We start from the raw sequence: 27,591 nt of genomic DNA on the forward strand, positions 1-27,591 counted from the left end.
CTCTGTTCCTTTCTGTTGTCAGTGCTATAACTCTACAGAGAATTGACTTAGCCAGCTGAAGGAGAAGCATCACTCAGGATTATGAGATCAAATGTGGAAAAGAGGAGGAAGAGCCAGTTTTAGATGAGGAGTTAGCTGATACACCTAAGCTACCTTAGTGATTTATGTGATGGTCTTCTAATGCCCTGAGAAACTTTGATCTTATTGACAAACAGCTCAGGATCCCTAGGGCTGGTTTCTGCCAGCTTGACCGTTCTCTGGTTTCTTTTCAGATGACTGCAGTACACCTTGCTCATTTATTTTCTGCTCAGTCTCTTCTGCCTAAGTGGGGAAGGAGTTCTGGGGTTACTTTTCAGCAGCAAAGTCAGCTTAGGATAGTTTCTAGTGTCTATGAAATTTTTCCTGTGAGATTTTAAATGACCTAACAATTGTGTAAGAGCTGTTCAGTGGTACAACTTCTTTTAATACCTCGTTTGTTCAAGTCTTTCGAATAAGCATTAATCATAAAACTACATCAAAACATTTTACTAAGAAAATATTATGTACCACTGTTTTACAAAGACAAGCCAAAATCATGAACTGTGCTTATTGCTTTTGCCATGGCAGGCATTCGTGTGCACTTAACTTAGTAGCAGGAGAACTTAGTAAAGTGTCAAAGGAAAAGCAGAAGAAAAGAAAATTCCTCCTCCTTATTCTAGCCGAGGTTTTTAATAACAATTATGCTATGGGTACATTTTGTTCCTCTTGAAAAATTGCTACAGAAGGATAAGGAGATAATACAAATGCTTCCTTTTCTTTTCTGTGTGCTAGTGTTTTCAGAGATATGTATTATTCCTCATTGCTCTTCAAGCTGTTTTAAATTCCCTCACTTTCCTGTTAATGGTCAGAACTCTTTTCTCTGACCTGCCATGAGTTTAGGAGGTTCACTCTAATGCAGCCTGCAAAAACTGCTGTTGCAGGGGATCAGGAAGGAAGCAGGATCTGTTTGTCTGCTACCTCAATATTAGGTGCTGTCTGCTGCTCCCCTCTCCTCAGATTTACATCATATCCATAGCTTATGTCATCTCCCATCCCGTAATGTTCCTCCTCCTACCCTGTCTTTCTTCTAACCAGCAACTTTCAGAGGTCTTTCCTCTTTCCTTGCCAGTGGCTTTTTGAGATAATTCTTTAGGTACCCCAGTAGTCTTCTGTATTTTTGCCATCTTATGTTGAGGTTGTGTGTTTCTCCTTCCCTGTACTGAGATCATACATTCTGTACAGCCGTGTGCCCTCTTCTTTCTGCTCCTGCTCTCTGCTTGCATCAAGACTTCTCTTTTTCTCCAGTGCTTTCAAGGTGCTCCATTTGCCCAGGGTTTTGCTCGTTTTTTCTATTCTTCTTATCATATGTTGATCCTCCAGTCTCTTGAACCCTTTTAAGAAAGGGGCAGATGGAAGAGTGTCATCCTTATGCAAGGTTCTGATATCTGCTTCCCTAAAAGTGTCTCTAAAAGCATTTCTGCTCCAAAAGTGCCATTGCCACTATACTTATGGCACTGTGGCCACTTTGACACAGTCTTCAGCTATGCAGATAGGTTAGAGAAAGAGGATATGTTGGTGGTAGATTTTTTTTTCCTGCTGGAAATAAATTTTTGTCTCCCTTAATTAGGTTAACCTGAGTAAAGCTGTGTTCTCCTGGCACAGTTGTATCTATTTTTATAATAGGCTTTGCTAGCAGAACTATTTCTGTGTGACTTTGTGGCTCATTTATTCACACTGTTTGAGGTAGTTGCTGTGACAGCCAAGCTCTCTAGTGAAGGATCAGTCCAGTCATAGCCCTGAGACTGTTTAGATCAAGGGTTTCTAGACTGGTTTAGGTCATGCCTTGACATTGAGGTTCTAGCAGTTACTGTGGTTGAACTCTCATAAGTTCTATAAGCAGATCCACACAGGCTCTCTGAGGCATTAGCCAAATTTTGGAGGGCTAACCACAGCCTTGCATATAGACATTAACTGCATCATAATCAGGTTTCCTTATCTTATCCTTTTGTCCCCTCTTGATGGATGATATTTTCTTGTTTATATCCCATGTAAAGAGTTCTGGTTTTATACATGAATAGCAAACATGCAGGAACACAAATAAATGTTAGAAGAAAAAATAAGTATTGACTTATGAAAAAGAAAATCATACTCCTTTCTCATCCCAGAATATTTCTAACCATTCTCTGGCTTTGTTGATGCACAAAACCAGATGAGATGAACTAAAATTCTGTTTTACTATTAGGCCACTCAGTCATGCCATTACTTTTTTTTCAAGGATTCAAGTAGTTAATTATTATACACTCAGATGTTATTGTTCTACCCTTAAGTGGTTTCAGGTTTTTGCATAAGTTTTGGAATAAAGCTGGAGGCACCATGACCCAGACTAAGTAGTAGCATGAGTTCACAGCATCTGTGCTGGATTTGTGTTGGAAGGTTCCTTCACTTTTTGCCCATAACTACTTGAGGCACTAGAGTGTGGTCTTTCCAGCTACTCCATTTCACAAACCACCTTCTGTCGTAAGGGGCCACCAGATGCATAACTGCAGAGGGGCAGCTACTTTGTTCATCCTTACTGTACCATCATCCTACCTCATTCTGTAGGCAGGATAAGTGAGGCTTAAAAAAACAGTCATTGTCTAAAGAGCTTTATCAGGCATTAAATATGGTGGTTTGTTGGTTGTTTTGGTTTTTTTTTCCCCCCCCACTTCACCTTGACTGTTCAGGATGATCTTGTCTCACTGATATCACCAATGTCAGGACAAGCCCCTGAAATAAATTTGCTCTTCTGGATCAATATCTCTAAATAAATGAGCAGGAAAAGAAATCATTAGCAAGGAAATCACTTTTTTTGTTGTACTGTCATGCAGCCTTACATTTCCACCACTGTTATTTAGGGTATGAGTGGACATGCATTACATAGTTTGAGAAGAGGAAGAGCTTGAGTTCACAGCCAGTTGTTCTGATGCAACTCGGGACAATCCAGGTTTTGGGTCAGGTTCTGAGAGCAGAAAATGTTAAAACTGCATCATTCTCAGAGATCTGTATTTGAGCTTTAGAGTATATTTTGTTAAATCCTGTACACTGGTAGTTTTTACTTACACTGGGAAGGAGAATTATATGAATATTGTAACCCAAAAGAAGTATTGTCCAAGGAAATTAAGGAGTATACCTTGGATTACATCCTTAGTAGCATTATATGTATGCAAAGTTGATTTTGTTCCCAGTACATGGTGCTCAACTTTTAATGTTGGGGAAAGTTATATTGTGTAGTAGAAAGCTGTGAGGTCTTAGGTTTTGAAATTATGATAAAGGCGACCTGTATCAGTTGTTAATATGCAAACATCAGCTTCCTGGCTTGCTCCCCACCATGGCTGAAGGCCTGTCCTTTAAAACAGGAGGAAATTTGTATCAGGAAAACAAATCCTACAGGCAAGTCTTATTGATCTGTCTTTAAGACCTGAGACAATGACAGCCAAAAAAGTTTTCTGTTGTAATTGTACCCCAAAACTTACTTAACAAGGGCTTCTAGTGTCAGCTCTGTGTTCTCTGGTGAGCTGGGTTGGATCTCATTCTTTTGCAGAGCAGCTCCATGTCTCTTGCCAGTTCTGTGACCTCCTGGGTCAGCTTGTGAGCCTGATCTACAGTCTATTAACAGGATGCATCTGCTGTGTGCAGTGGGAGAGAGGCCACAGTACTGTGTTACAGTTGGGAGGCATTTCCAAGGCCTCTCTAAAGCCCTGTTTCACCATAAGGTTTTTCTCTTAGCTGCAGTTGAATGTTATCGCCACCTTCCATCATGTCATTTGACATGTGTGGTCCTGTATTGGGAGATAAGAAACCTAAGAGAATTGTCAGATCAGAAGGTGTGGATTCAAGAATAGAAGGTCAGAACAACAGGTTTGACAAGCTGAGGAAACATTTATTTGAAGATTTAATCGATTCCTGACTTTCTAGTGTTCCTTTGGATAGAGAACTGATGTGAGTAATAGTATAGTTTTAAGTATAGCAATCTATTGCAGGACTATCACAGTCCCTTGTATTTTTAACACACTTTAAAAAAAATCAAGTTTTACTTTATTTTTTTTTCACCATTTTCCTTTTCTAGTCTTGATTTGTCTGGTGGATAAGAAGCAGGGGTTGTAGTTTTTGATGCCTGCAATTTTCTGTTCAATACACACCATGAAGCCAAGAGGATTCTGGCTTTTTGTCACAAACACTGTACATTCACACACCATCAAAAGTAGCACAGGCTCAAATCTGAAACCCACAGATAGGTTTTTGGATTGAAGTAAGGTGTACACCTTCCTGGAATATTTTGGATTACGGATAAGATAATAAGGTTCTCTAAATTTTGGATTAGAGACAAAACAGGAACTCCTTCAGATGTACACTTTCTGTCAATAGTAGAGATGGGTGTTAACCACTGGAGAATCTTTCTGTGACCTGAAAGGTGTAAAGTTGTTTGCATGTATTGCACCTGTGTCGTGGAATAGAATAAATGCCCATTATGTTTTTGCTGCTATTCAGTCTGATTATATTTACCTGTACCTACAATTAGGTGAATTAATGTCCCTTGCAAGTTTTGAGTCTCTTTTGACACCACTCTTGAAGCTGTGGAAAAGTAGTGGGGTGGTTTTTTTTAAGTTGTCACTGGACAAAATTACCAGCTCCTCTGTAAAATAAACCAATGTCATTCAGAGTGGATTCACAGTGAATTATTATGCAGATGTTTGCTCTTTCATTTAAAAATAAAGTACACATTGCAGCAAACAGCATCTACCCTAAGTGAGCTTTTCTTCATATGACATAATCAGTTTTCTATGTCTCTGTCTGTGGGATTATTTTTATATATTTCCATTTACATATGGAAAAGAAGAAACAAGACTACCTCTTCATGTAAGCATGAAGTTAAGGAGAAGTTAATTTTTTCCTTCTGATACAGTATATGATGCCCTTTTGACAAGTTGCTGCATGGTTTTTTGTTTACATTAACTCTTTAAGGGTAAGGTGTTGCCTTCAGTAGGGATTTCCACAAACTTTTCCCGTCACTGTCCTCAAATCCTAGAATAGCCCATTTTGGAGCGGACTTTGAAAGTAGTCTCCAACCTTTTGTGATTTCCTTTAACGCTAAACCTTTAATGTCATCTTTTGTCTTGATGCCTACATCCATTTTTACTGGCTCAGATCATGCATTTGTCAAAAGGTCTCTCATCACGATGCAGTTTATCTTCTGGTTTCTTTTGCTCACTTATTGGTCTCGATCAATATCATCCTTTGTCTTAAATTTAATTTTAAATTGTCTTTGCCAGGAACTGTCTGTTTGTGTATATAACACCATGAAAGTTAAAGTAATCATTCACATCAGGGAATTCTAAGTGTCATGATAATAAAAAGAAGAATGTCAGATTTTTTTAATTGGCTAAAGAATAAAGATAACTTTATTTTCTGCTCACAGTGAAGAGTGGCAAGTTTCTTATGTCTTCTGTGTAAGGCTGTATGTGTCTTTTAAAGAGCAGCCTGCTAAATAGGGTGTTCATGTGCTTATTAATCTGTAAAAATATGTTCTCTAAAGTAAGTACTGGCAGGTTTGCACAAAAAGATTGGAAGCAGAATTAATGTTGGTCTTATTTCATTGTGTTGAACTGTGTAGTTTTTTTTTTAATTAAGGCTGTTCTTTTTAGATACAAAGCTGTTCTAGTATTTTAGTCCAATTAAGGAGAACATGGGATATTTTGTACTAAACTACTCAAACCATGAATTAGCACCATTCTTTATTTTAGTAACTACATCCTAGGTTTCACTCCAGAGACTTCCTTAGTTTATAAGGATGGAACCTTTTGGGATGAAGTATTGATAACATTGCTCAAACACCTTAAATTGTCTCTTTCAGTCTTTGTTGTGTGCTGGTCAGAAACTCCAGTCAAAGCTTGTGTGGAGAATAGTGGCAGGTGCTTTCTCAGAAGCTGAGGTCTTCTGATCCAGGCCACTCTGGTGGGTGAGACTCTTCAGGGTCTCACTCTTGGCTGCTTCAGTGGAGTGAGCAGTACAGGTCATACACTCCTGTAAATTCACCAGAGCTTTGTTGTAGCTGTTCAGACACTGACGGCGTAGAAAAATGTGCAAACTAGGTGTGTTTGCCAGATGTTGAGAGGAGAAATATATCCAGATATATCACAAGAGAGATGCAGCAATTTCAGTTCTGAGACTTGCAAGTATGAGGATTGGGAGAACATGTTTATACTTTTCAAAGATAATAGTTTGTTAATTTTTAGCTAATTTCTATCGGTTGTTTTTTAGAACTGTGCATTTCTCTGTGATTTATTTCTGTTAACTTATTTTTTTAATCTTCTTTATTTTAATGTGTGTCTGTTTGCCTATAAAGGGATATTACTCTATGAGCCCTTGTGATGACGGATATGTAAGTGTCTATCTTTATTTCCTTTCACGTTGCCTGCTCAGTCTGTCACAGTCTGTATTTCTCTTTATTTCACAACGTGCAGCAATCTTCCCTGCATTTTAGCTTGTGATGACATTAATTGTGTGGTTTATGAAGAGCCAGAAAATGTGCAGGGCTTGGAAATTCTGCATGGGGAATGGAATAGATGTTCTGGGTAACCTTATGGCTTCATTGTGCACATAACCCTGCATGTCAACTTAAGAGCAGCTTTGTCCACAGCTTTTACATGAAACACAGCTTATTATAGCGTGCAGAAAGTAATTGTTTCTTCCATGGGATCATCTGTATGTGCATACATTCTCTCTGAAGTGTGCCAAGACCAGCTGACCCCAAAACACCTTTGACAAAGCAAATAAATATTGCTCAAGGTAATTGAGCAAGTTGAGTTGTGATTTTCAGAGGAGTATTGTATTCTACATGTTTGTATTTTTCATTCCTGAAGCCAGACTTCGTTTTGGTAGTAAAGATTATGAAATTCTTTCACACAGTTAAAATGATCCTGTTTCACTGAAAACACAAAATTATATTCTCTGTACTGCCTGTGACTTCTGTACCCCAGATGGAAGTTTGTATTCTGGCAATACTACAAGTACACCATAAGTATCTAATTTTGCCCATAGTCAGTGCATTCTTTGTGAAGAAAGGAAATGAGTCTACTTCTAAGTAACTCAGTATGTAATCAATTCATAAGAGTGATTGACACCAATTCTGAAAAATGACAGTCAATTTAAAATAATACATATTTATATTTTTATCACTTCGTTAAAGTAAAACAAAATTTTGCCTTTCAAGAAAAGCTGCCTAAATTTCAAACATATATATCACCTGACATTAAAGTAAACCCTTGTGAGCATTCAACTTTCCACTTAAAACAATATTTTATTTTGAGAAATAGTAATAGAAATACTGAATGCAACGGACTATTCCTTACATACTTATTTTTATCTTGATTTAGAGAACACTACCCACATCCACCTATGGTGAAAGATCATCTGTATCAATCAACCTGTTCCCATTGGTGACATGAATGTTCATAATAGACACTTTTTGCTTGATGTTAAGCATTTTATTCCTTCATATCTCTGTTTTGAGATTGAGAAAGGTTGATGACAGATGAGCAATTATGAATCAAATTATTTTTGGTAAAGAAAAGATTTTTCTTTACACAGATTAGTATAAAGCATTAGTTATATTTAACTTTATACAGTGTAGAATGTAATACCACATTTACTATGCAGAGTTGTTTATAAAATTTTTGTAAAGCTGTCTGATTCTGAGGTATTTCTTGACTACATGGGTAACTTTCAGTTCCCCTCACTGTTTATGTATATTTTATACTTCTTTCTGACATTCATGTTGTCATTACATTATCACACAGTATTACTGTGTGACTTTTTAGTATACACATCAGATGTCTTAGAGAACCTGTTTTATATGGCAAGTGGGAAGTTTTCATAACAGCATATCTCTAGTATAAGTAGGAAAAAAATAATTAAAAACATTTGTAGATCTTCATATGAAATAATACTTTGCATAGCCCCAGTAGACCTGCCAGGTTACACAAGCTCAGGGTCTAATCCCTCACAGGCTGTGTGGAGCAGTCTTCTTGTTATTAGCGTGTAACAAATGAACTCAACATAGATTTATGAGTTCTAATGATTTGTAGAAATCTGCTCGAATTTTGGTTTTACTCTTCACGTATTCATCACATATCTTTGATTATTAATTCTGAATCTGCTTTGAATTTTCACTGAATTCTTACAGCACGTTTTCAGAGTGGGAACTGAGGACAAAATCTGGCTTTCAGCTTTGCCTTCAGCATATTATGAATATATACATCAAACAGCAAAGGGGATATGGCTTGAATATAGGGCTGCAGTATTTGATAAAATCAGTTGTGGTTTTGGCTTGCACATGAAGTGCATCTGCTTTCTTTTATAAGTACTGATTTATTTTTTTCCCTTTGAACTTCTTTGGTTTATTCCATGCTGTTCATATTCATGCATGTCTTTGTTCAAAAATAAAGGGATGCCATCTGTGGCTAATGTGCATCGTGACAGAATTATTTGACTTAATGTGGCACCTGGTTTGGCTTTGGCAAGAACCAACACAAACATAAGTCATACACTATGATCCTACCAGAAAGAGCTATGCTTGGGCTGGTTTTCCCTTGTGTTTCTTTTTCTTTCCTTAAGACACTGAGAGTCTGCATGTCTTTCAGTTTTGACAAATGATCCTCTCTCAAGATAGGTTTTGCATGAAATGTATTTTCTTCAAGATGAAGTCTATGAGTGTTGGGACATAGGAACATGTTTGCCTGTCCTTCATTGGCAATCTAAGGTATACTGTTACTCAAAGGGTTAAAATTATGGCTAACTTGTTCCAGGAAAGACTGGGGGAAGGACTTGGAAGAAAATGCTGAGTAAATAAATTTTGTAATCTAGAAGAAATGAGTAGAAGAAGAGCTACTGAATAATTTCTATTTATGGTGATTGTGCCATAAACATTCAATGGTTTAATAGCAAAATAATCTTTTTATCTTATTTTTTTTATCTCTTACACTTTGCCATTCATTGGCAGATTTCAAAACCCAGCTTATTCAAGAGATTGATGCCTGTATCTTCTTTTCAGATGAGAAAAATTGAGGCCCAGAGGCATGTTTGGATTCTGTTTGCAGTTGGTGGCTGAATCAGAAGTAGAGGGGTATCTCCTGTGCCAGTGCCTTACTCAGCATGCCACAGATACAGATTAGCTTACTTATGACTAATTGCAATAATGCAGATGAAAGGAAGAAAGGAAACCTCTGCCTGTAACATAGTTGCATTCTTTCTGCCTATCAGTGGTGCTGACCGTAATCAGGATAGTGCAGTGCAGTGAAGAGCAAACTAGGCCCTCAAAACTTCCTCCATTCTCTATTTGACCTTCCATCTGCAAGGGCTCTATAATTTTTTTTGCATTCAAGTGCTATAGTCACTTTGTTCCATTTCCTCTAACAGAGAAAGGAGAAAGGTGCTGACAGAGACAAGGAAAGTGATTTGCGATTTCATTACACATGCAGCTACAAGGTTTTATGTTTTTACTGGGAAAACAGTTTTGTTTGAACAAAATTAACTCTTTATACTTCTCAAAAATGCTAAGGAAAATGAACAAGGGCAAAACAGTCTATGGGCAGATATCATACTTAGAAAGACTTTTGTATTATATAAGATAAACTATGATGTGAGAACTGCTGGTTCAGACAGGTTACTTCTGAAGTGTATGAAGTTTTAATTGTCTATTGTGTACAAGTCATTCATTGACATAATATGAAATGCTTTCCAACATTCATATAAGCTGATTTCACATCTAAGAGAACAGTTCCTTGTATTTCAAGGATACCCATGAGGTTATGTTTTCAAGAATATGTCAGTTGGCGTAATTCAATATTGTCTATGGTATTTCATGCTTTTTGTCTCCTAAATCCCACAGTTTTGAATCTGACAATAGACATTGATTATATAGTTCCTATTGAAAGAGGCTCAGTTAGGAGAGAAGACCAGTTTTACAGGCATAAGTGGTAATGAGAGATTTTTAGCGGAGAGATCAGCACAAAGAGATGACATTGAATATTCTGCAAATACAGCATGTAGTTGACATCAGAATGCATGACATGAAGCACTCTTATGCCAGAATTGCTGCTTCTTTGCTTACCTACAATTAAGTCTAGTAAAAAATATTTACTGAGGCAGACAGCTTTCATGTGGAACTTCTATATGGTGTTGATGTTCCTTATTGCACAGTGGTGCCTGTACAGGTACTGTGTCACCCTGCATCAGAGAAGAAATATCCAAGATTTAATCATAATATACTAAGCAGAACCACTAAGAAATTGCACGCTAGTTCATATTGGTTTTATCTATACCAGAATGCATGAAACAAAGAATTACAATAAATTTATATACAGGAATGCAGGCCAATGAAATATTATTGCAATTTTAAAGGTACAAAAATATATGAAGTCAATGAATGTGCTTAGCAAGTTCTTCATCTTCCTCAGCAGGCTTCTGATAGTATTTTCTATTCATTTTTTATTATTATTTTTTTAAAATGCTTCAAGCATAGATAATTTGTGGAATATGTGGGTGAGGATAATATGGTCAGATCACAACAAATGAGATTTTTACCTGTGAAACACTTTAAGGGAAAAGAAAGATAAATGCTGAAGTGCTCTTTCTTTAGCTGTTTCTGGTTTACAGCACAGGTTTTTATAGGAAAAGAGCTGCAGAACCTCAGTGAAAGAATTCACTTTGGACCTCATTGGTAACATTATGTGAAATTTGGATTTATATGCTGTAATTTCCTTTTTTGTTTCTTTTTGTGATCCAGGCTTCCACATTGTTAAGAGCATCTTTAGCCTCCATGTAAGTATTTGTTGCTGAGCTTCATTTCTGTCTGTAGAGAAGAGGAGGGGTTTGTAAACCGAAGTACACTCCCAGCTGTCTGCAAATGGGTCTCACTGCTCCTCTGTGCTTCCTCTGACCTCAGGGGCCATTAATGCAAATATTGTGTGATTTGTGTTCTTCTGCTGAGCAGCTTCAGTAATGTTCGAACTTCAGCAGAATGTTGTTAATCCATTCCACACCTGTGAGGTTGTTGCTGTATTTTTAGTGTTTCCACATATTTCAGTCCTGTTGTTATAATTGGTTTGATTCTCACAAATCCAGAAAAAGGGGAAATTAGTAAAATGGATTTTTGGATGCCTTTAATTTTTTTGTGTCTGACTTAATAAATTTTGGCTTAAAATATTGAATAGAGATCATATATTCATGGTGAAGTTTTATTAAATTTTTGAGACACTGTTTTTATCCTGTTGTTTACAAGATATTGGGGCAATTATACATAGAATATAAAATAGGTTTTGAAAAGTGGTAGGATGGGAAGATATTAAAATATTTTAGTGGATTATATTTAAATATTAGGATTAAAACATTGACTGTAAGCAGTTTTCTTAAGGGAAACTTATATTCCAGTGTTAAATTTCAAAATAGCAAGATAGTATTGATGCATAGAAAGTAGTCCTGTATTAAGTTTCATGTAAGCTGGAGCATACTCCAGCCTGTAGCAATCCATTCAGCCCACACCACCTTTGCCTTGGAGAAGACATTTCTGTGTGCATGAGGGTTTGGAGGTGGAGGTGGAGCTGCAGCTTTTTACTGCATCTGTTTCTAACTGTGTCAAGAGCCACAAGCTGTTGTCCTCATGCCCTTGTGGTCCAGTAGGGGAGAGGAAAAAAGGCTATTACTGTACTGTTTTGTGCCAGTAAAAATCTCAGATCATCAACTGGCTGGTTGCCAGTTACTGTCTGCAAGTTATGATGGTAAATGAGCTGCATGCATAATTAAGAAATAAGCCCAAATTTAACAAGTCTGTTGTTCTAACACTATAATGGTAATAAAAGTGTGAAAATGTGGAAGTTGTTTTCTTGAAGCAGACTTCCTGTTTTGGCTCTTCTCACCTCAGTAACATCAGCTGCACTGAACTAGGAGAGAGAATTTTGGTGAATGTCTTTTCCGTTTGCATTTAGGAAGGTACAGGATGTGCCATTGTTGCCCTCTTTGGATTATGAGAAGCTGAAGAAAGATTTGATTACAGGGAGTGATCGTCTCAAGGCCCTCTTGCTGCAGGCTCTGCGCTGGGTAAGGACAGGGCCTCTGGAAGCATCCAGAACTAAGATCCATTTTGCCAACAAGATGGTCATTCTGGTGATGAGTTCAGCATCACAGGCAACTTCCCTGTTGGTGAAGTTTGCAAAGGCTGTTGAGATGATGAAGGTAGCCAAGAGAGGAGGTGTCTATCTGTAATCTAGCAGTGTCTCTCTGAGGAGAGACTGATTCCTTACATGAGGAATTCCCAGATTTCTGAGATACTAAGTAGAAATAATTTCTGATGTGCTTTAAAATAAATTGTTGCTTTAGGCAGTTCCTTTTTCTATATATTGTTTTTGTTTCTATTTATATAAATAATGCTGTAGTCTAGATATATCTGACTCTAACCACCAGTTTTCCTTTATAATCAAGGTACCTACCTTTTCGTTTATTTCGGTCATGTAATGACATTTCAGAAAAATTACAGGTGACCACAGGAAGTTGCATTTTCCTGCTGAAAAGGAAGCTGATGTGTTCCAAGTGAAAGTGATGAAAGATGATAATAGTGGAATTCTGATCAAGTTTCAATGTCAGTTTTCACATAAAATACAATCTGTTTGTTCTGACCAGAGGTACTTCTAGCCCAGTGCTCTTTCTCAGATGTTTAATTAGAGGGGCTTTTTTAACTTCATGGGAAGTAATTCCGTATCCTTCCTGTATGGACAATGATGACAGCTCCTAAGTAACAGTTTTGTAATGGATCACAGAGCTGAGCTCAGGTCAGTTCATTTCCTCTCTTTCCCTTAGGTCTCTGAGGTTGAATTACTGTTCCCTGTGAAAGAGGTTTCTCAGCTACAGAGTATCAGCACCTTTAAAATCTCCAGGCTCATCAATCCATAGTTTTGACTTTTTGTGGCTTTTTTTACCTGTTTATTTATCTTGTTATTTATTTTAGCGCTTGACAACATCATATCCTGGAGAACAGAGAGACACTATCATGCAAGCCTACATCAGTAATGACCTCCTAGATTGCCACAGCAACTGTCAGGTCAGCTGAAACTGAGAGTTGTCACTTGTCCAACTTCTGTGTGATACTGCTCATTTGTGTCTATGATTTGCTGATCATAAAATTCTGTTGCTCTGTGGAAGGGGAGGAAAAAAAAAAGGTAGTAGTGCCAAAATCAGGTGATACATTTAGCTACTGTATCCTGGTCTTTAAATGTGATGGCAAAGCTTTGCATTGCAAGAACTCTTAGCTTAGACACAGTTCTTGTAGACAAATGGAAGTTTATCACCTCTCTGTGCTTCCCTTCTGCTAGTTGAACCGAAGCCTGAGGCCCTAAGCCTGAGGCCCTTTAGGTCTTGCTTATCAGATCCTGTGTCTCTTTTTGAGTGATTGTGTATTGTTAAATAATAACACTCAATTCATTTCACTGATCTAAGATAAGAACTAAATTAGGATTTCATTCCCAATGCTGCTGTGGAATGTGTCACTGTGCACCTGCAACAGCTTGGTCAACCTGTTTCTATGAACCTGAGGTGGATTGGAGCCATTCATTAGAAAGGGGAATTGCTGGTGTGTTGATTTTGAAAAGTTGTTTCAGTCACTGATAACCCAGTACTGTTGCTAAGAAAAGCAAGACTTTTTTCATTGGTTGTAGTGACTTGTGCACAATTGAGTTCCCCAGGGGCTCAAGGAACTGAGCCTACTTGGTTTATTGTGGCTTCATTGTCTTTGGAACAGTCAGTCACTTGTATCACTAGGAAATGTAAAGGATTATTAAATCCACCATCAGTTTTTAGTCCCTCTAAATTTCTGGAAGAGGGAAGTTATATGTAAAGCCTGAAATAAAACAGATTAGAAATAATTGCAGTGTGGTGGTGCTGGTTACTGAGCTGCTTCCCATGCTCTTCATTGTCAAAGAAAAGCATTCAGGTAATATTAACTGCACTTAAGTTCATCAGCAAAACTTAAGTTGCTTTTTTTGGTCACTGACTGAATATTAATTTTAGGTACCAGCTTTAACTGGAGTGTGTTGGCTCATTATAACTTCCACTCTATACCGTAGAGTTTACTGGTGTTTTAACAGACTCAGCTGAGAAGCTGTAATTTACCTATTTGTTCATTTTCCGTCTCTCCTTCACCCCCTTGCCAATAAAAAAATAAATTGTACCTCATATTGGCAACTCGATATGCATTCTAAGGGTTGTTAGTTTTTTTATGTGTAAGTTTAGTGAAGCTTTTAAAACATTATAGAAGACTAACTTTTGTGTTTTCCTTCTTTGTGGTTTATTAACATGTGCTTTGTTTTTCAGAGAAGTGTCCTCCAATTATTATATTCTAAGAGTGAGGTAGTCAGACAGTATATGGCAAGGCTCATCAATGCTTTTGCTTCACTGACAGAAGGTAAAAGATTCACTGCAGAAAATAAGATAGCATTTTCATATAATGCTGTCTTATTGGTGCTTCACAAGTGCATGTCAGTGCATGAGAAGATTTAGAGCCTTATTTTGCACCCTTGGTATTCACTATCTTTTGTTACATGCATTCAAAACATCTTTGCAGTATCTGGAAGGTTTTCATTTTGACACTGTGTATTCAGTATTTCTGGCTTGTTTTGATGGTTTGTGATCCATGTGGGAGCTTACTCAGATGCTGCCTTTAATATAGTCTTCAGTCTCTCCATGAGGGTGAAAGAGAAAAATCCCCATTAATTAGGGGTCCTGTGGGCAGACCTGCTACCAGGCTGTGCAATATTAACTACTGTGGCTCCTGCATTTTCCTTGTCCTCCCCTGAGTAAACCTTTGTGCATCACTGGTAGCAATCCAGATACATATATATCCAGCTTTGTATCTCTGCCTGTCCCAAATAAGCTCTTGGTTTGTTGCTATTTTTGGAGGTAAGTATTGCTAAGCGCTGAAATCTCATTTGAAGTCAGTAGCAGGAGGGCACCTGACTTTCCCAAGCTCCTGGGACATTTCTGTTCTTTGCCTTGATTGTACAAAACTGATAGATCAAAAAGCATATACTCAAAGTGGATTCTGTGTGGTACTGATTTGGCAAGTGTGGACCTGTAACACCCCAGGTGTTAGATTGAAAGCAACTGGTCTGCTACACAACTTTGTGCAGGTTTGTTTGGATCTTGGCACAAGATTGTGGTTTGTCAAGAGGAAGCTGAGGTCAATCCTGTTTACTTTTCCAAAGAGCAGGAGCTTGTCTGTCGTAGCTGCTATCTCAGCATCTGTTCTTTCATCGCCTTTTGCACCAGGTCGTGCCTACCTTTCTCAGAACCCAACATTGCTGCAAATGCTGGAGGACAGACTGAAAGCTGAAGACAAGGATTCCCTTACATGGGAGAATGTTCTGGGTGCTCTGCAGAAATTCAGCCTCAGGTGATGAAAGCACAGCGTGGGGTGGTGACAGCAGGAGGGGAAATGCAGGCTAGTTAGGCTCTGTTCAGGGAGGAAAGAAGAGCACTTGATTTTCCCTTAACAATCATCAGAACCCCTGATGGCTGATGAAAGCAATGTCACTTATTATGGAGAACTCAGTTTTGCTGACTGAATTAACCTGTCTTCCTACCAGCTGTCAAGGCTCAAGTAAATGTACATCTCCTATCACAGCCTTGTGTGCTTTGTATGTGTTCCTTAACTGAAGAAGGTGAAAATCTTAATGTAGAATGCTCTGACGATCCTACATGGAAAAAAAAGAGTTGTCTTACACTCCAAAGCATAAGGTTTTCATTATCCTTTCTGCAAACATTTTTCAGGGATTTCATCTTTATCCTGTTGACCCTCTTTCCTGGAGCTGTCTATGCATGGGCTGTGTTTTTTCTTACTTTTGCGTTAGTAGTCTGACTCAAGTGCCCACCACAAAATAAATATGCAAAAGCAGTAAAGGGTATGCTCTATTTATCAAATAAATACAAGCTTAGGAACTCTGTTTTCACAGCAATTAGGAGGAATACTGAAAATTTGGATGTTTTTTATTTTCTAGAAAGTAGCAATCTTATGGCAGGTTAATTCCAAATACTTGACATAAGGGAAACTTTTTTATTATGTGGTGAGATGTCCCCACTTTGCTTAGTCCATGCCATAGACCTGCTGCAATATCCAGCACTAAAAAACATATGAGCTTTCAGGACCAAAGCCAGGAAAGCACCTGTTTTGATCTTTGCAATTTAAATATAATGCCTCTTGGAAATAATGTTATTAAAAATGCTGTTCTTTAGTAAGACTTGTCTACCTGTACATATTTTATTTTTTTTCTATTGTAAAGTGTAGAATTTCTATTGTAGGTCACAGTTGGCCACCTGGCACTTCATTCAGCATAGTCTTTGAAGGCAACTACAAATAGAGTTAAAGGACATAAGATTTAAGAATCTCTAGAGAAAAGTGTAAATAGATTAAAGCAAAAAAATCAAATTTGTCACATCGACAGTACAAAAGCGCTACAGTGCTATGGCTACCTGTGACAGAAGTAATTAATTTGTTTTATGGATCTGTTGTGTGTAGCTGGCTTTTTAAACCAATTTTAAAAGACAATTAAAAATGCCATTTTGGCTGGAGTAAGAAGCCTTAGAAAACAATGAAGAAATTTACCTCAGCAGTCCACAGGTTTAAAAATAACAAAATAAAACAAAAGACAAAATCCCCTGAATCTATCTAACAATGTTTTAGTCCTCTAACTGTATGGGAATCTGCATCTTCAATTTGTTCAGGCTTTGTTAATTACTTAGTTTAGTGATTCTGCCAAAATGGGTAGTTTAGGGATTTATCTTTTTTTTTGACAGACTAATGTGCTTGTACCAGCTATAAATGTATATGAAAGCTGTTTATGTTGTGATCTGACATTTGTGATTTGTGATCTAATTTTGTTTTTTAATCCTAGGCGTACACTGCAGTCGGCAATGATCAAAGATGGGCTCATTTTCTGGCTGGTTGATGTTCTAATAGACCCAGATTGTCTGTCTGATTACAACCTGGAGTACTGTGCTGCCTTGCTCATGAATCTTTGTCTGCGGAGTGCAGGTGTCTTACATTTTGAATGACAACCTTATTCATATATAGGTGTATATATAGATAGGGAAGATTGTGAATCTCTTTTTCCTGTTTTATCAGGTTTCTTTCAAGTGACTGCAGTCAGCAGCAGGGACCACAACCAGAGATGTTTAGTGTTATAATCAATGCTTTTAAGCATTTTCCCTAGGATTCCAATTGTGGGAGATTAGCTTCACTGAATTTTAAAGAATTAAGCAAAGAAACAAGCAATGGCACCCTATAAGATTTGATTATTTTTCATATTAGTATGTGAAGGCTGCCATTACTACATTCCAGGTCCACTTTTCAAAGGACACTTTGCAAACTTTATGTAAGAGGTTTCTTTGTAAACAGAAAGAACTGGGTTGAGGAGTAATGGTGAGGAGTTTAACCTTCACCTTGCCTTCGCTTCGAAAGTGCAGAGATTCCCCCAAGAAAAAAAAAAACCTGTCTGTGTCCAAGAGATTTAAAAAGAGTTTAAATTAAATTTACTTCTTTTTAAATGGAAAGTAAGGTAAGGGTGAAAAATTGTCTGCTTCTTGTAAGCAAAAAAATGCCTTTGTTAATTTTTTTAAATCCCCTTTGTGTTGCATAAACAACACAAAAACTACAACTGCATAAATCCAGAGTAACTTCACTGATTTCAATTCAGTTATGCTGAGCAGCATTTGTCAGGGACAAGAAATAGTATTGCTCTGTGCAAACTATATTTAATACTGATTCTAAAAAATAAGAAAGAAACCTGTTCTAATCTGTTCTATTTTGCAAACATATTTATGTGTTCTGTCTTTGCAGGGAAGAAAATATGTGCAAGTATCCCAAATCACATGCTCAGAGTTCTTTCTAGTCTTCTTGACCATGAGAATCCTAAGGTATTTGTACAGCAAACTTTGTGTTAATGAAAAGGTAGAAAGAAAAATTAAAGAAGGAAAAAATGTAAAAAATAAATTGGTTTTGTTTCCTTTATAAGTTGCATGAAGTTTGAAGTTGCATGAATTTTTCCTAAAATTCACAAATGCGTAAATTTTATTTTGTTGAGCAGAAGTTTTTCTAAACAGAAGCATGTCTTGCTTTAATGAATGTTGGCAGCTAAGAATGGAAGATTTTGGATATATTTACCATGCAGTCCATGTGCTTGATTACAGTTTCTGATGCTGCTTAAATGTCGTGCACCGAATCACCTCAAGCTTAGCTCGTTCATGAGATTAACAATGTGTGGTGCAAACCCATTACACAAAACATGAGGTGCAGGGAACACATTTGCTGTAGTTTTAAGGAATGCTATAAGGAAATAGTAGACTTGTGACATTCAAACCCTAATAACTTTTTATCTTCCCCTTTACTTGACCTGTGAACTGTTACTTTAACCTTTTGTGATCCCTTTCTTTTCTCTCTCAGGGCACACTTGCATCTTATCACCTCAGACGAAAATGCTAAAAATTATTATTTACTTCTACCTGATACTTGTTGGCACATCACTCCGATAACTGCTGTCTGATACATAAAGCATTGCTTCAGCTGTCGCTGCAGAGGGGCATTTCTTTAACCATGGAGTAAAATTTAAGGCAGAAAGAAATGCAGACAAATATTATACAAAGCTGAATTCATGGAGGCAGAATTTTTACCAGGATATTCTAGAATAATTCCATTATGATTTTGCAAGGAGTTTGGAGACTTCTAATAGAAATGAAATATAAATTCTGGTGTCTTATTTTTATATGCAATGACTGTATCATAAAGGGGTTTTGTTTATAACTTAAACTGAAAATAGTACACTTCAACAAAGTGTTTCATCCATGTGTTATGAATTCATAAGAAGATGTAGATCAGTTCTTCACTGGCATTGTTTTGATTAATTTTGACAAACCTTTATTGGATTCCTTCACTGCCTTTGTTTTGTGAATGATGAAAGTTTAAGACAATACATATTAATATAAAATAAAATACCAACCCCTAGACTGAAATGCTTAGAAAATGCTACCATGTTGTTGAAGTCTGTGCTTTAAAATTATTTTGAAGTTTCTCTCAGAGGGTGCATTCTTACAATGTACTTTGCACTTACTTTGGCAGAAGTTTTGCTATCGAAGTTAAAACTAGAATACAGTGCTCTTGAGTGCAAGGAGAGATTCCTGAGAAGCTATGTAATCCTTGTGTAAATCCCAGTCCCTTACCTTCCCTGGCTTCCCCTGCTCCCAGGTCTGCTCATTGTTCACTGTTCCAAAGGTACAGACAGAAGATGACTGAAAATCTTAGTGCTTCAAAAGTAACTGGCTATTGGAGAGGGTGATATAAGTGCTGGTAAAACTAGTTTGACAGATCTGGTGGCTTACACTAGCCATAATTCAGAGCTTTTGTGCTGGCAAGTATTTTGCCTCTCCTGAGAAGACAGTAAGAGGCAACAGAGAGGATGTTTGAAGCTGCTTTGGCTTTATCATCCTGCCTAAGGCTACAATGCTTGAAGCCTATCTTGAGTTCATGCTGGCAGGATGTTTTCCCTGTTCTTTGTCTTGTTTTTTCTACTGCTGTTAGTGTTTGTCAGAAACTAACCTTCTTTTTCTGCTTTTCTCTTTCTTTTCCTTTTTTTTTTTTTTTCCTTATGGCTAGGTCAATTTGCAAAAATACATTATCAGAAGCAGGGGGTTGTTTGGGAAATTGGCATGCAGCATACTGGTTTAGATCAATCGTATCACAGTATATTTTCATCCTAAAAGTTCTCTGCTTCCCATGTGGGAATTTTTACAAGTCCAGTCTAGCTTAGTTAAACTCTTTGAACTATAGTTATTCTACACTTTCATTCTTATATTTGCTGATAGTCAACTGAGATGAATGTAGGAGTTTTTCTTCATGGTATGATTATCTCTGCTTCTTAGGTCCAGTCATATGTGAATGGAGCACTGTACAGTATTCTGGCCATCCCTTCTGTCCGAGAAGAAGCCAAAGAAATGGTAAGAAGTGCTGCTTTGCATAGCATGAAAATCCAGCACCTCTGCCAGAGATGGCCAGACAGAGACCTGCTGAGCAGGGTACAGCAGGGCTGTGAGGTGGGAGCCAGGGCATTTTCAGAAGGGACCCCACAAGAAGAGGCCCTTCCCCTTTGATCCTAAGGGAAATATGAATGTAGGTCTCAAGCACTTCTGCCATATTTTCAGGTCTTTTTCCCAGGAGTGGAGTCCCAGTAGTGTGAAGGATTCTGTCTGAATTATAAATTAAAGGTGTTATTTTAGGATTGTGTGTCCTTCTAGCATTTTGTAGACTCCTTGTGGCCCAGGAGATGCTTTCATCTCACCTGCTGCTTCTTCCCCTTATGTAGCTCATTCTGCACCACTAGTAGCCACTAAAAGGAGTTCTTGCTGCTTTTCCTTCTGCCTGGTATAGACATGGTTTTTTGGGAAAGACAGAAGGAGGAAGGTTTCAGAACTAGGAACTGATTTCCTGTGAAAGTCTAATGGTAACAACTCTGTTTCTACTTCTGTGTTTGAGGAAGCTGCTCCTGGGATAGCGGCATATCTTTATATCTTAAAAACTAACCCAGAGACTTAGGGAGACATAATTGTTGTCAGATACTCTGCCACACAGAGCACAGAGGATTGAAAGTGATCTTAAAAGCTTAAAGACACAACATCAAGGCTATAAGGAGCCATAAAGAGAGAGACCAGGTTTAAAGTCAAAGCTGGTTCTGCTTTTTGCTTTCCTTCTCTGAACCTTGCACTGTTGTCTTTGTGGATGCAAATTTTATCCTGTTCTGATGACTATTGTGTACTGAATTAAGAAGGCAAAAGCCTATCATAAAAATTTGCTGTTCATCATGGACGTGTCTCTGTTTAATCCCTGAAGCAATCTAGACACTGTAATTCATTTGTCTATGCAACACTTGGAGCTGGACACTGTGGTTTGCTTCACACTGCCTCTGTTTTTCCTGACAAAAAAAAAAAAAGAGATGTTTTAGCTAACAGATCTCTGTCACTGTAGTCACAGGAAATACTGATCTACCAATGTTTTCTGCTACATCCAGGGAATGGAAGAAATTCTGCGCTGCTTTATCAAGGAAAGAAATGAAGAGATGGTTCGACAGATTGAATTTGTAATCAAGCAACTCAATTCAGGTCAGAATGCATGCAGCTATCAGAGCTTTAAATCTTTCACAAAAGCCATAAAAAAGGTCATGTTTTTACTTGGCATTAGAACCCTCAAAGAATAACAATAGCGTAATGGTCTGAAAGAGAGTGAATAGTGAATGTCAGGATTTGAAAGTCAGCTATTTTAAAAATTTCTTTATATTGTAGTAATAAAGAATAAATAAAAGGCTGAGTAAGACACAATGCCAAAGTTTTGGGACCATAAATAAAATTACCTTGGCTGTTTTCTTTCATGTCAGTGGTCTGATGGTAATGAGACTGCTGCCAACTGCAAAAAATGCAATTACAAAAAATTTGTAGAACAGGATTTAGAGACTAGGTGTGTCTGTGGTCATCTCTTACTCTATTGAGTTGTGGCTTTATGTGAAATGGCTTATCCTGAATAGGGAGCAGACACCATCCTTTTGGGAGAGTATGTTGATGGGTCATAGGAGTTGTAGATGCTTTTGATACAGACTGAGAAGGTGGAATATTTATTCCATTTTCTGTTTCCTATGACTGGAAGGAAGACTGAAGAAAGAGAGAGCAAATAATGAAAAGAAGATTAATTCTGGTTTCATCTCTCTGTTCAGTAAACATAGAACAAGTTGAACTGCTCTCTTTGGCTTATGGAAAGAAAACACACCCTGTCTTACAGTTCTAGCTTTTAAAAGAATAAATAAAGTATTTAAACACTGTATTGCCACTCTATGATATTTATTCTTCAAGGTTATAGAACCACTCTTCTTCTACCTGAAAATGGCATTATTAAGAGCTTTTGTCTGAGTCATTGATGAGTACAAGCTGTGTTTTCAGATTTCCAGCATAAGCCTGGCCACTTTTTTCCTGAGGAAATAATTTTGTTCAAAAGTTAAAATAAGTATTCTGCGTGACTACCAATTTTTTATGTACAAAAACAGTGTAATATTAAAGTATTTGTGGGGAGAAATAGTCTCTTATTAAAAAATATTTGAAAAATAGACAAACTTGCAAGTGCACACACTTTCATTCAAGTCTTGTCAGTAAATACAGTGAGACATCACCATGGATTTTATGAGAAAGTAACTATTCCAGAATGTTTCTATTTCTGTCATATTCTAAAATATCAATTGATTTCAGTGATTTCTGGAATGCTTATAGGATCAAATTATTCCAGTAGTTGTCCTGAAAAGGACATGTCTGTTTGTGAAGCAGGTTAAATCTTGGTCCTGTAAAAGCGAGGTAATAATGAGATTCTGTTGAGCTGTACCTGTGCAACTTAACTGACACCCTCTTGTTTTGCTTCTTTCTAGAAGAGCCATTCAATGATAATATTGTGTCTGATGATGATGACGACAAAGAGGAATATGAGGAAGTAAGTAAAGGCTTTCTGACACATTTTAGAAAAATCCTTAACCTTCTAGGAAGAAAATATTTGTGTCAATAAACTGGACTTGGGTTTTCTGGTGCGTTTTGCTTTTGGTTTTTAAGTTTATTTAATTATTCTTGCAATAACAGGAAAATTGGATCTATTTTCATTACCTTTTCTTCATTTGAAGTCCTACTCTTTTGTTTTGGCAACTCACCACCTCTGTGATAATTAAAGGGATTGTAGCTTGATGAGTTGATGTAGATGAGTTACTGTAGCAGTAGAAATCTTGCTTTCAAGCAGAGCTATTGGTTGCAGTTAAAAAGTATATTACCAGAATAATTTATAAATAGATTGTCACTTTTTCTTAAAATAACATTACCTATTCAGGGTGTGATTTTATTTGCTGTTTAAAAACTTTGAAATATATTTAGTAAATTGCTGGGATGTAAGAAAAGGAAACAGTTATTACAAATAAGGAATAAGTCCCATGAGAAAATAAAATAAAACAAGCATGAGAAACTATATCATAGTAAATATAAGTTGATTAGCTTTGTATTTCCTTCTCTGCTAATAAATGCATTCTATACCGGTATTTCAACATCTTTTCAGAAGCTGTCTTCATAGAGCCCTGGGTGCAGACAACACAACTTACTGGATCACCTAAAGTAACAATTAAAGCAAGATGTAAATCATGTGAGGGAGATGTTATACCCAGTCTTCACTGGGGGTGTTGCCATTTCTGCGTAAGTGCACGGTGGAGGCTTGAAAATACAGTGTCAGCAGTTACATGGGAGTTGTATCTTAAGGAAATCTACCCCACTGCATTTTTTGATTTTATTGAGAAGTCTCACTTGAGAAGTTTAAAAGAACAGCTATGGTAGATGTCCTGGAAACAGTATTTGTTCATACTTAGGTGTGTGTATGTGTGCACATACATTCATAGCATGTTTTACCCTGAAGAAGTCAGCAACATGGAGAGGGAGCGACCTGCAAAATGTTCTTGTGTTAAAGTGTTACTGCAGAACTGCAGATTCACTGGAAACCATACTTTTAGACAAAATGTAAGCTTTTTGTTCTGAGCCATCAAGGAATAAGATAAAATTTAGACAGTTGTGTCCACATTCTAGTATCTCACTGCGCATTAATGGGAATGACAGTGTCTGGGGAAAACTAAGTCTAAAATTTGTCCTGGTACTGCAGCATGACAGAATGTGTTTTCTAGTGTATGTTGACCTTCTTCTGTTCTGTTTTTATCTGAGAGCAGATAAAAATGCAGATATGCTGACTGTAACAGGTGTGGTGTGCTCTCAGCTGCTGTGGGGTCCAGCACCATGCAGGATCCAGCCTTAGCCTGGCAGTGTCCAGGGAAGCCTTGCACTGGTTGCATTATTTATCCATTATTTTGTGTTGTGAAACAATAGGTGGTGAATTAATAATCCCTTTGCCTAAAGTTAGAGCTATGTGGAAATTCTAAGTTTAGAGCTACAAAGAAGTGTTATTTTAACAGTCAGCTCTCCTCTTTTTATTCTAAGGGAACACAGTAAACTTTCTTTTTTCTTATAGGATTAGATTATTGTAATTGTTTCACCTCCTGCAGTTCTGAAGTCAGTTTTTTATAGTCTTTCCACTCCTCCAACTGAAAATCAATGCTTGTACTGCAAGATGGGCTTCCTGGAGATTGGCCATTAAAACTTCCCTTTGCTTAAAATGCTGCTTAGCACCTTTTAACTGATGTTTCAAGGCTTTGAGTACCTTGGGTGTATGGTGAGAATCCAAGGTGATAATACCTTTGCTTGAACTTCAGTATACTTTTTTAAAGGATACTGTGTTTTGTTGTGAAAACACATAAATCAATGCCAGACCTTTCAGGAAGGAGTTAATTGCATGTTAATGTTGAACACTTCCATCACTTTACCTGTTCCTGAGAATGAAAGGAAGGTGAATTATACTGTCAGTCCTACCACCCAGATGAGTTGCTGCTGTTTACAATCCCAGCAAAGGCTCTAGCTCAAATCCTTTTGAAATGTATTTTTGCCACTGGACCATCACGTGATTAAAATGGACTTCTGGTATTTCTTATTATTTTACTCAAAAAATGACAGTAGGCTTTTGAAACAGACCAGTGTCCAATTCCAGTTTTTCATTAGCTTCACCATTATCTTAAAAAGAAAAGCCAAGTTTGAAACTGTTTTTGGTGTAATATTAATTGCAACACCTTCTGAATCCTTATTGCTTGCTGGGAACTGTAATTCTGTTCTGCTACAAGGACGTCTGGCTTTATAGACCCTCAGTTTAGAAAATGTAGTTTACAAATATGGCAGTAATGCATAATGTTGTTACTTTGTTAAATAAACAAAGATACGTTGGCTACACTACCTCAATGCTTGGAACTCTTTTTGTATTTTTGGAATTGCAGTGAATTATTGTTCTCAATGGTGTTCTGTGATAACATCTGATGTTGTGATCTGGCAACAGAAAGTTTTGGAAAATTTGAAAATTATTTTAATTTAATTAATTTAAAATGCTTTTACGTAACTTTTAAACTACTACAGAATTGATGCATTTCAGGATATGCCCATATTTTGCCAATTTAGTGACATGCTTTCAGACTGCTTACTGATAATAGGATTTGTTGCTCAATACCTTTATTTATACCTTTGCAACTTAAGAAACAACAAAAAGACTCTCATGCAGCCTTAATTTGCAGGTTTTTCTCCAGCTTTAATTGTTTACAAGAGCATGCAAATGTTCCCAGTGCTGTTACTATTAGCTTTCATTTTTTTGCTTTTATCTGTGTTTAATTTAGAGTTGACGAATTCTCTTCTGGCTTTGAGGAGATCTTGTGGTAATGACTACTTTCTCCTAAACACTGTGGCCAAGACGCAGTTGAGCCTGTTAGAGGAAAATTCTGGGATTTCCAAGGGCATCATACTTTCATAAATTTAAGATTCTGTACTCTGTGTGCTGTTATTCAGAAATAAGTTGGCTTTTGTGTTTGTCTGGTAAGCTTTAAATTAACTAGTGTAGAGCTTAGGATACGCTGGCTCCTAGAGTACATACCCAGCCTTGAGATGTCAGCCTTCTGGGGTGTGTTGACACCCACAGTCACAGTGTGTGTTTCCTGGTTCTCAATATTCTCTTGACTGGTCTGTTAAATACTAACTTAATTTATCTTCAATATTTGATCTTTGCGTTCACTTTTTATTTGACTTGGACCATCTTGAAAAGCTGCTTGTAAAAGTGAATGTGTGATATTGTAGCTCTGATTCAGAAGTTTACTTACAGGCTGGAGCTGTGTGAGGTGACTGTACAGTGACGATTTATCAGACACCCTCTGATCTGCTGTCACTCAGCACCTGGCAATAAAATCAGAGAGCTGCCGTGTGAAAATACACTTCTAGCCGCAGAGTACATCAAAAGAAAGAGCTTAATCACAGGTCTTCAAGCCATTACATTAACGGGCTTCGCTGCCAACATCTGCTGCAGCCTGTGAGCAGTGGGGAACAGGGCACCAATTGTGTTATTTCAGCAGTGGAGTGATGGCACATCGGGCAAAGTCCTTATTTTGTACAAGGAGGCAGAGGGGGGACGCTTTCAGGCTCGGTTACCTGGTAGGTTAAATAATGTCAGGGAGCAGGATTGGCAGCATTAAGAAACCATATTTAAAAAAAAAAAAAATCCCCCCAGATCTATTTATAGAGCTTTGCAACTTTCTCCCTCCAAAACAAAATACAGTATATTGTGGACTTTGGAGTGTGGTTTCTTGAGGGGGTGAGGATGGGGGGTTGTTTTCTGCTTGATACAGATGATTGTTGCCTAGTCTACAAGTGTTTACCCTTTTGCCATCATCTGGGTTTTTTCACACATACCCAGCTTTCCAGGCAATTAAGAGCTGATTGTGACTATTTAAAACTGAGTCTAAATCTCACTAAAGTAAAACTGCTTTTTATTTTCATTGTGCTCTGGAGTTCATCAGAGTCCAGTGGCCTTTTTTTTTTTTTTTTAAATGGAATTTATGCCAGGGTCTCTACATGACTATGCACTATAACTTTTTAGAATGATTCCTTTACTTCTTCTCATTTACTGTTTTTGACAGTCATTTACATTTATTGTCACAACAGGTTTCAAAAGCAAAGAAGATTTTCTTCATCTGGAGTGGATCTGTCTTAGGATATCTTGTGCAGGATAGAAGAGAAATCTTTTTAGTAGCAAAACACAAGCAAAAATGCTGTCTTGTTCTTGTACTACTGGTTTTGGTTTGGTGGAGGAATCCCTCAAGCTTCAATATTTCCTGGCTTTTTTGATCTGTAGAAGCTGCAGAGCTTCCATGAAAGATAACTCACCCATAGTTATTCTAGAAATAGGCAGAGGAGAATGAATTCTCAGTAGTTTTTACTTGAAGTTGGTTACATTTGGGTTTGTGGAATAAAATCAACAGAGGACTGTTGCCTTGTTGTATGATATTTTTATCCTGAAATACTAATTCCAAGCTTTTTGTACCAGCCTCATATTACCAGCTTTAAAGCTTCCTTGCACACCTGAGTTTCTTGTTGCCTTGCAGGAGGACAGTAACATCCTGGAGCCTGATCTGGACAAAGATGAAGTTTTGCTGCCTCAGCTGGGGGAGCTTGCAGGAGAGAAGCTGCTAACAACCGAGTACTTGGGAGTGAGTACTACTCCTTAGAATCTTGAAATAAATTAATTTCCTGGGTTGTGTTTTACTTCAGTAGTTTCACCACTTTCATCAATTTGTCCTTGAAGAGGCAGGTGCTACCTGCAGAGCAGTTTGAATCTTTCACAGTCTGTGTGAGCTGATGCTCAGAAGCAGAAACAATATGAGAAAGGAGCTACCTTTTCACAGGGGGTGGTCAGGCTGTGGCTTAATAATAAGCTACAGGCAGCCTTAGGGTTCTAGTGCTACACCAGTGACTCTGTAAGCACACAGAACAAAGGGCTGAGCAGGTTAATACTGGAACATTCTGCTG

The 27,591-nt window shown here is 37.5% G+C and overlaps 1 protein-coding gene across 7 annotated transcripts in view; it reads left to right on the top strand.

Moving 5' to 3' along the window:
• Positions 1-27,591, top strand: part of ARMC9 (armadillo repeat containing 9) — a 78,224-nt gene that overhangs the window by 13,363 nt on the left and 37,270 nt on the right. For 6 of the 7 annotated variants that reach the window (XM_088061018.1, XM_088061017.1, XM_088061019.1 and 3 more), the window contains 12 exons: positions 6,401-6,436; positions 10,841-10,875; positions 12,039-12,150; positions 13,055-13,147; positions 14,416-14,506; positions 15,370-15,493; positions 16,992-17,131; positions 17,936-18,012; positions 20,011-20,085; positions 21,153-21,243; positions 22,548-22,609; positions 27,168-27,272. In XM_088061018.1, the coding sequence (XP_087917144.1) occupies positions 6,401-6,436; positions 10,841-10,875; positions 12,039-12,150; positions 13,055-13,147; positions 14,416-14,506; positions 15,370-15,493; positions 16,992-17,131; positions 17,936-18,012; positions 20,011-20,085; positions 21,153-21,243; positions 22,548-22,609; positions 27,168-27,272 (1,041 nt within the window). The remainder of the gene's footprint in view (positions 1-6,400; positions 6,437-10,840; positions 10,876-12,038; positions 12,151-13,054; positions 13,148-14,415; positions 14,507-15,369; positions 15,494-16,991; positions 17,132-17,935; positions 18,013-20,010; positions 20,086-21,152; positions 21,244-22,547; positions 22,610-27,167; positions 27,273-27,591) is intronic. The other variant, XM_088061020.1, reaches the window with a different exon arrangement.

This window comes from Pseudopodoces humilis, chromosome 11 (genome assembly GCF_049639895.1).
Source record: "Pseudopodoces humilis isolate 2021_Gansu_Grassland_sample_001 chromosome 11, ASM4963989v1, whole genome shotgun sequence".
NCBI lineage: Eukaryota > Metazoa > Chordata > Aves > Passeriformes > Paridae > Pseudopodoces > Pseudopodoces humilis.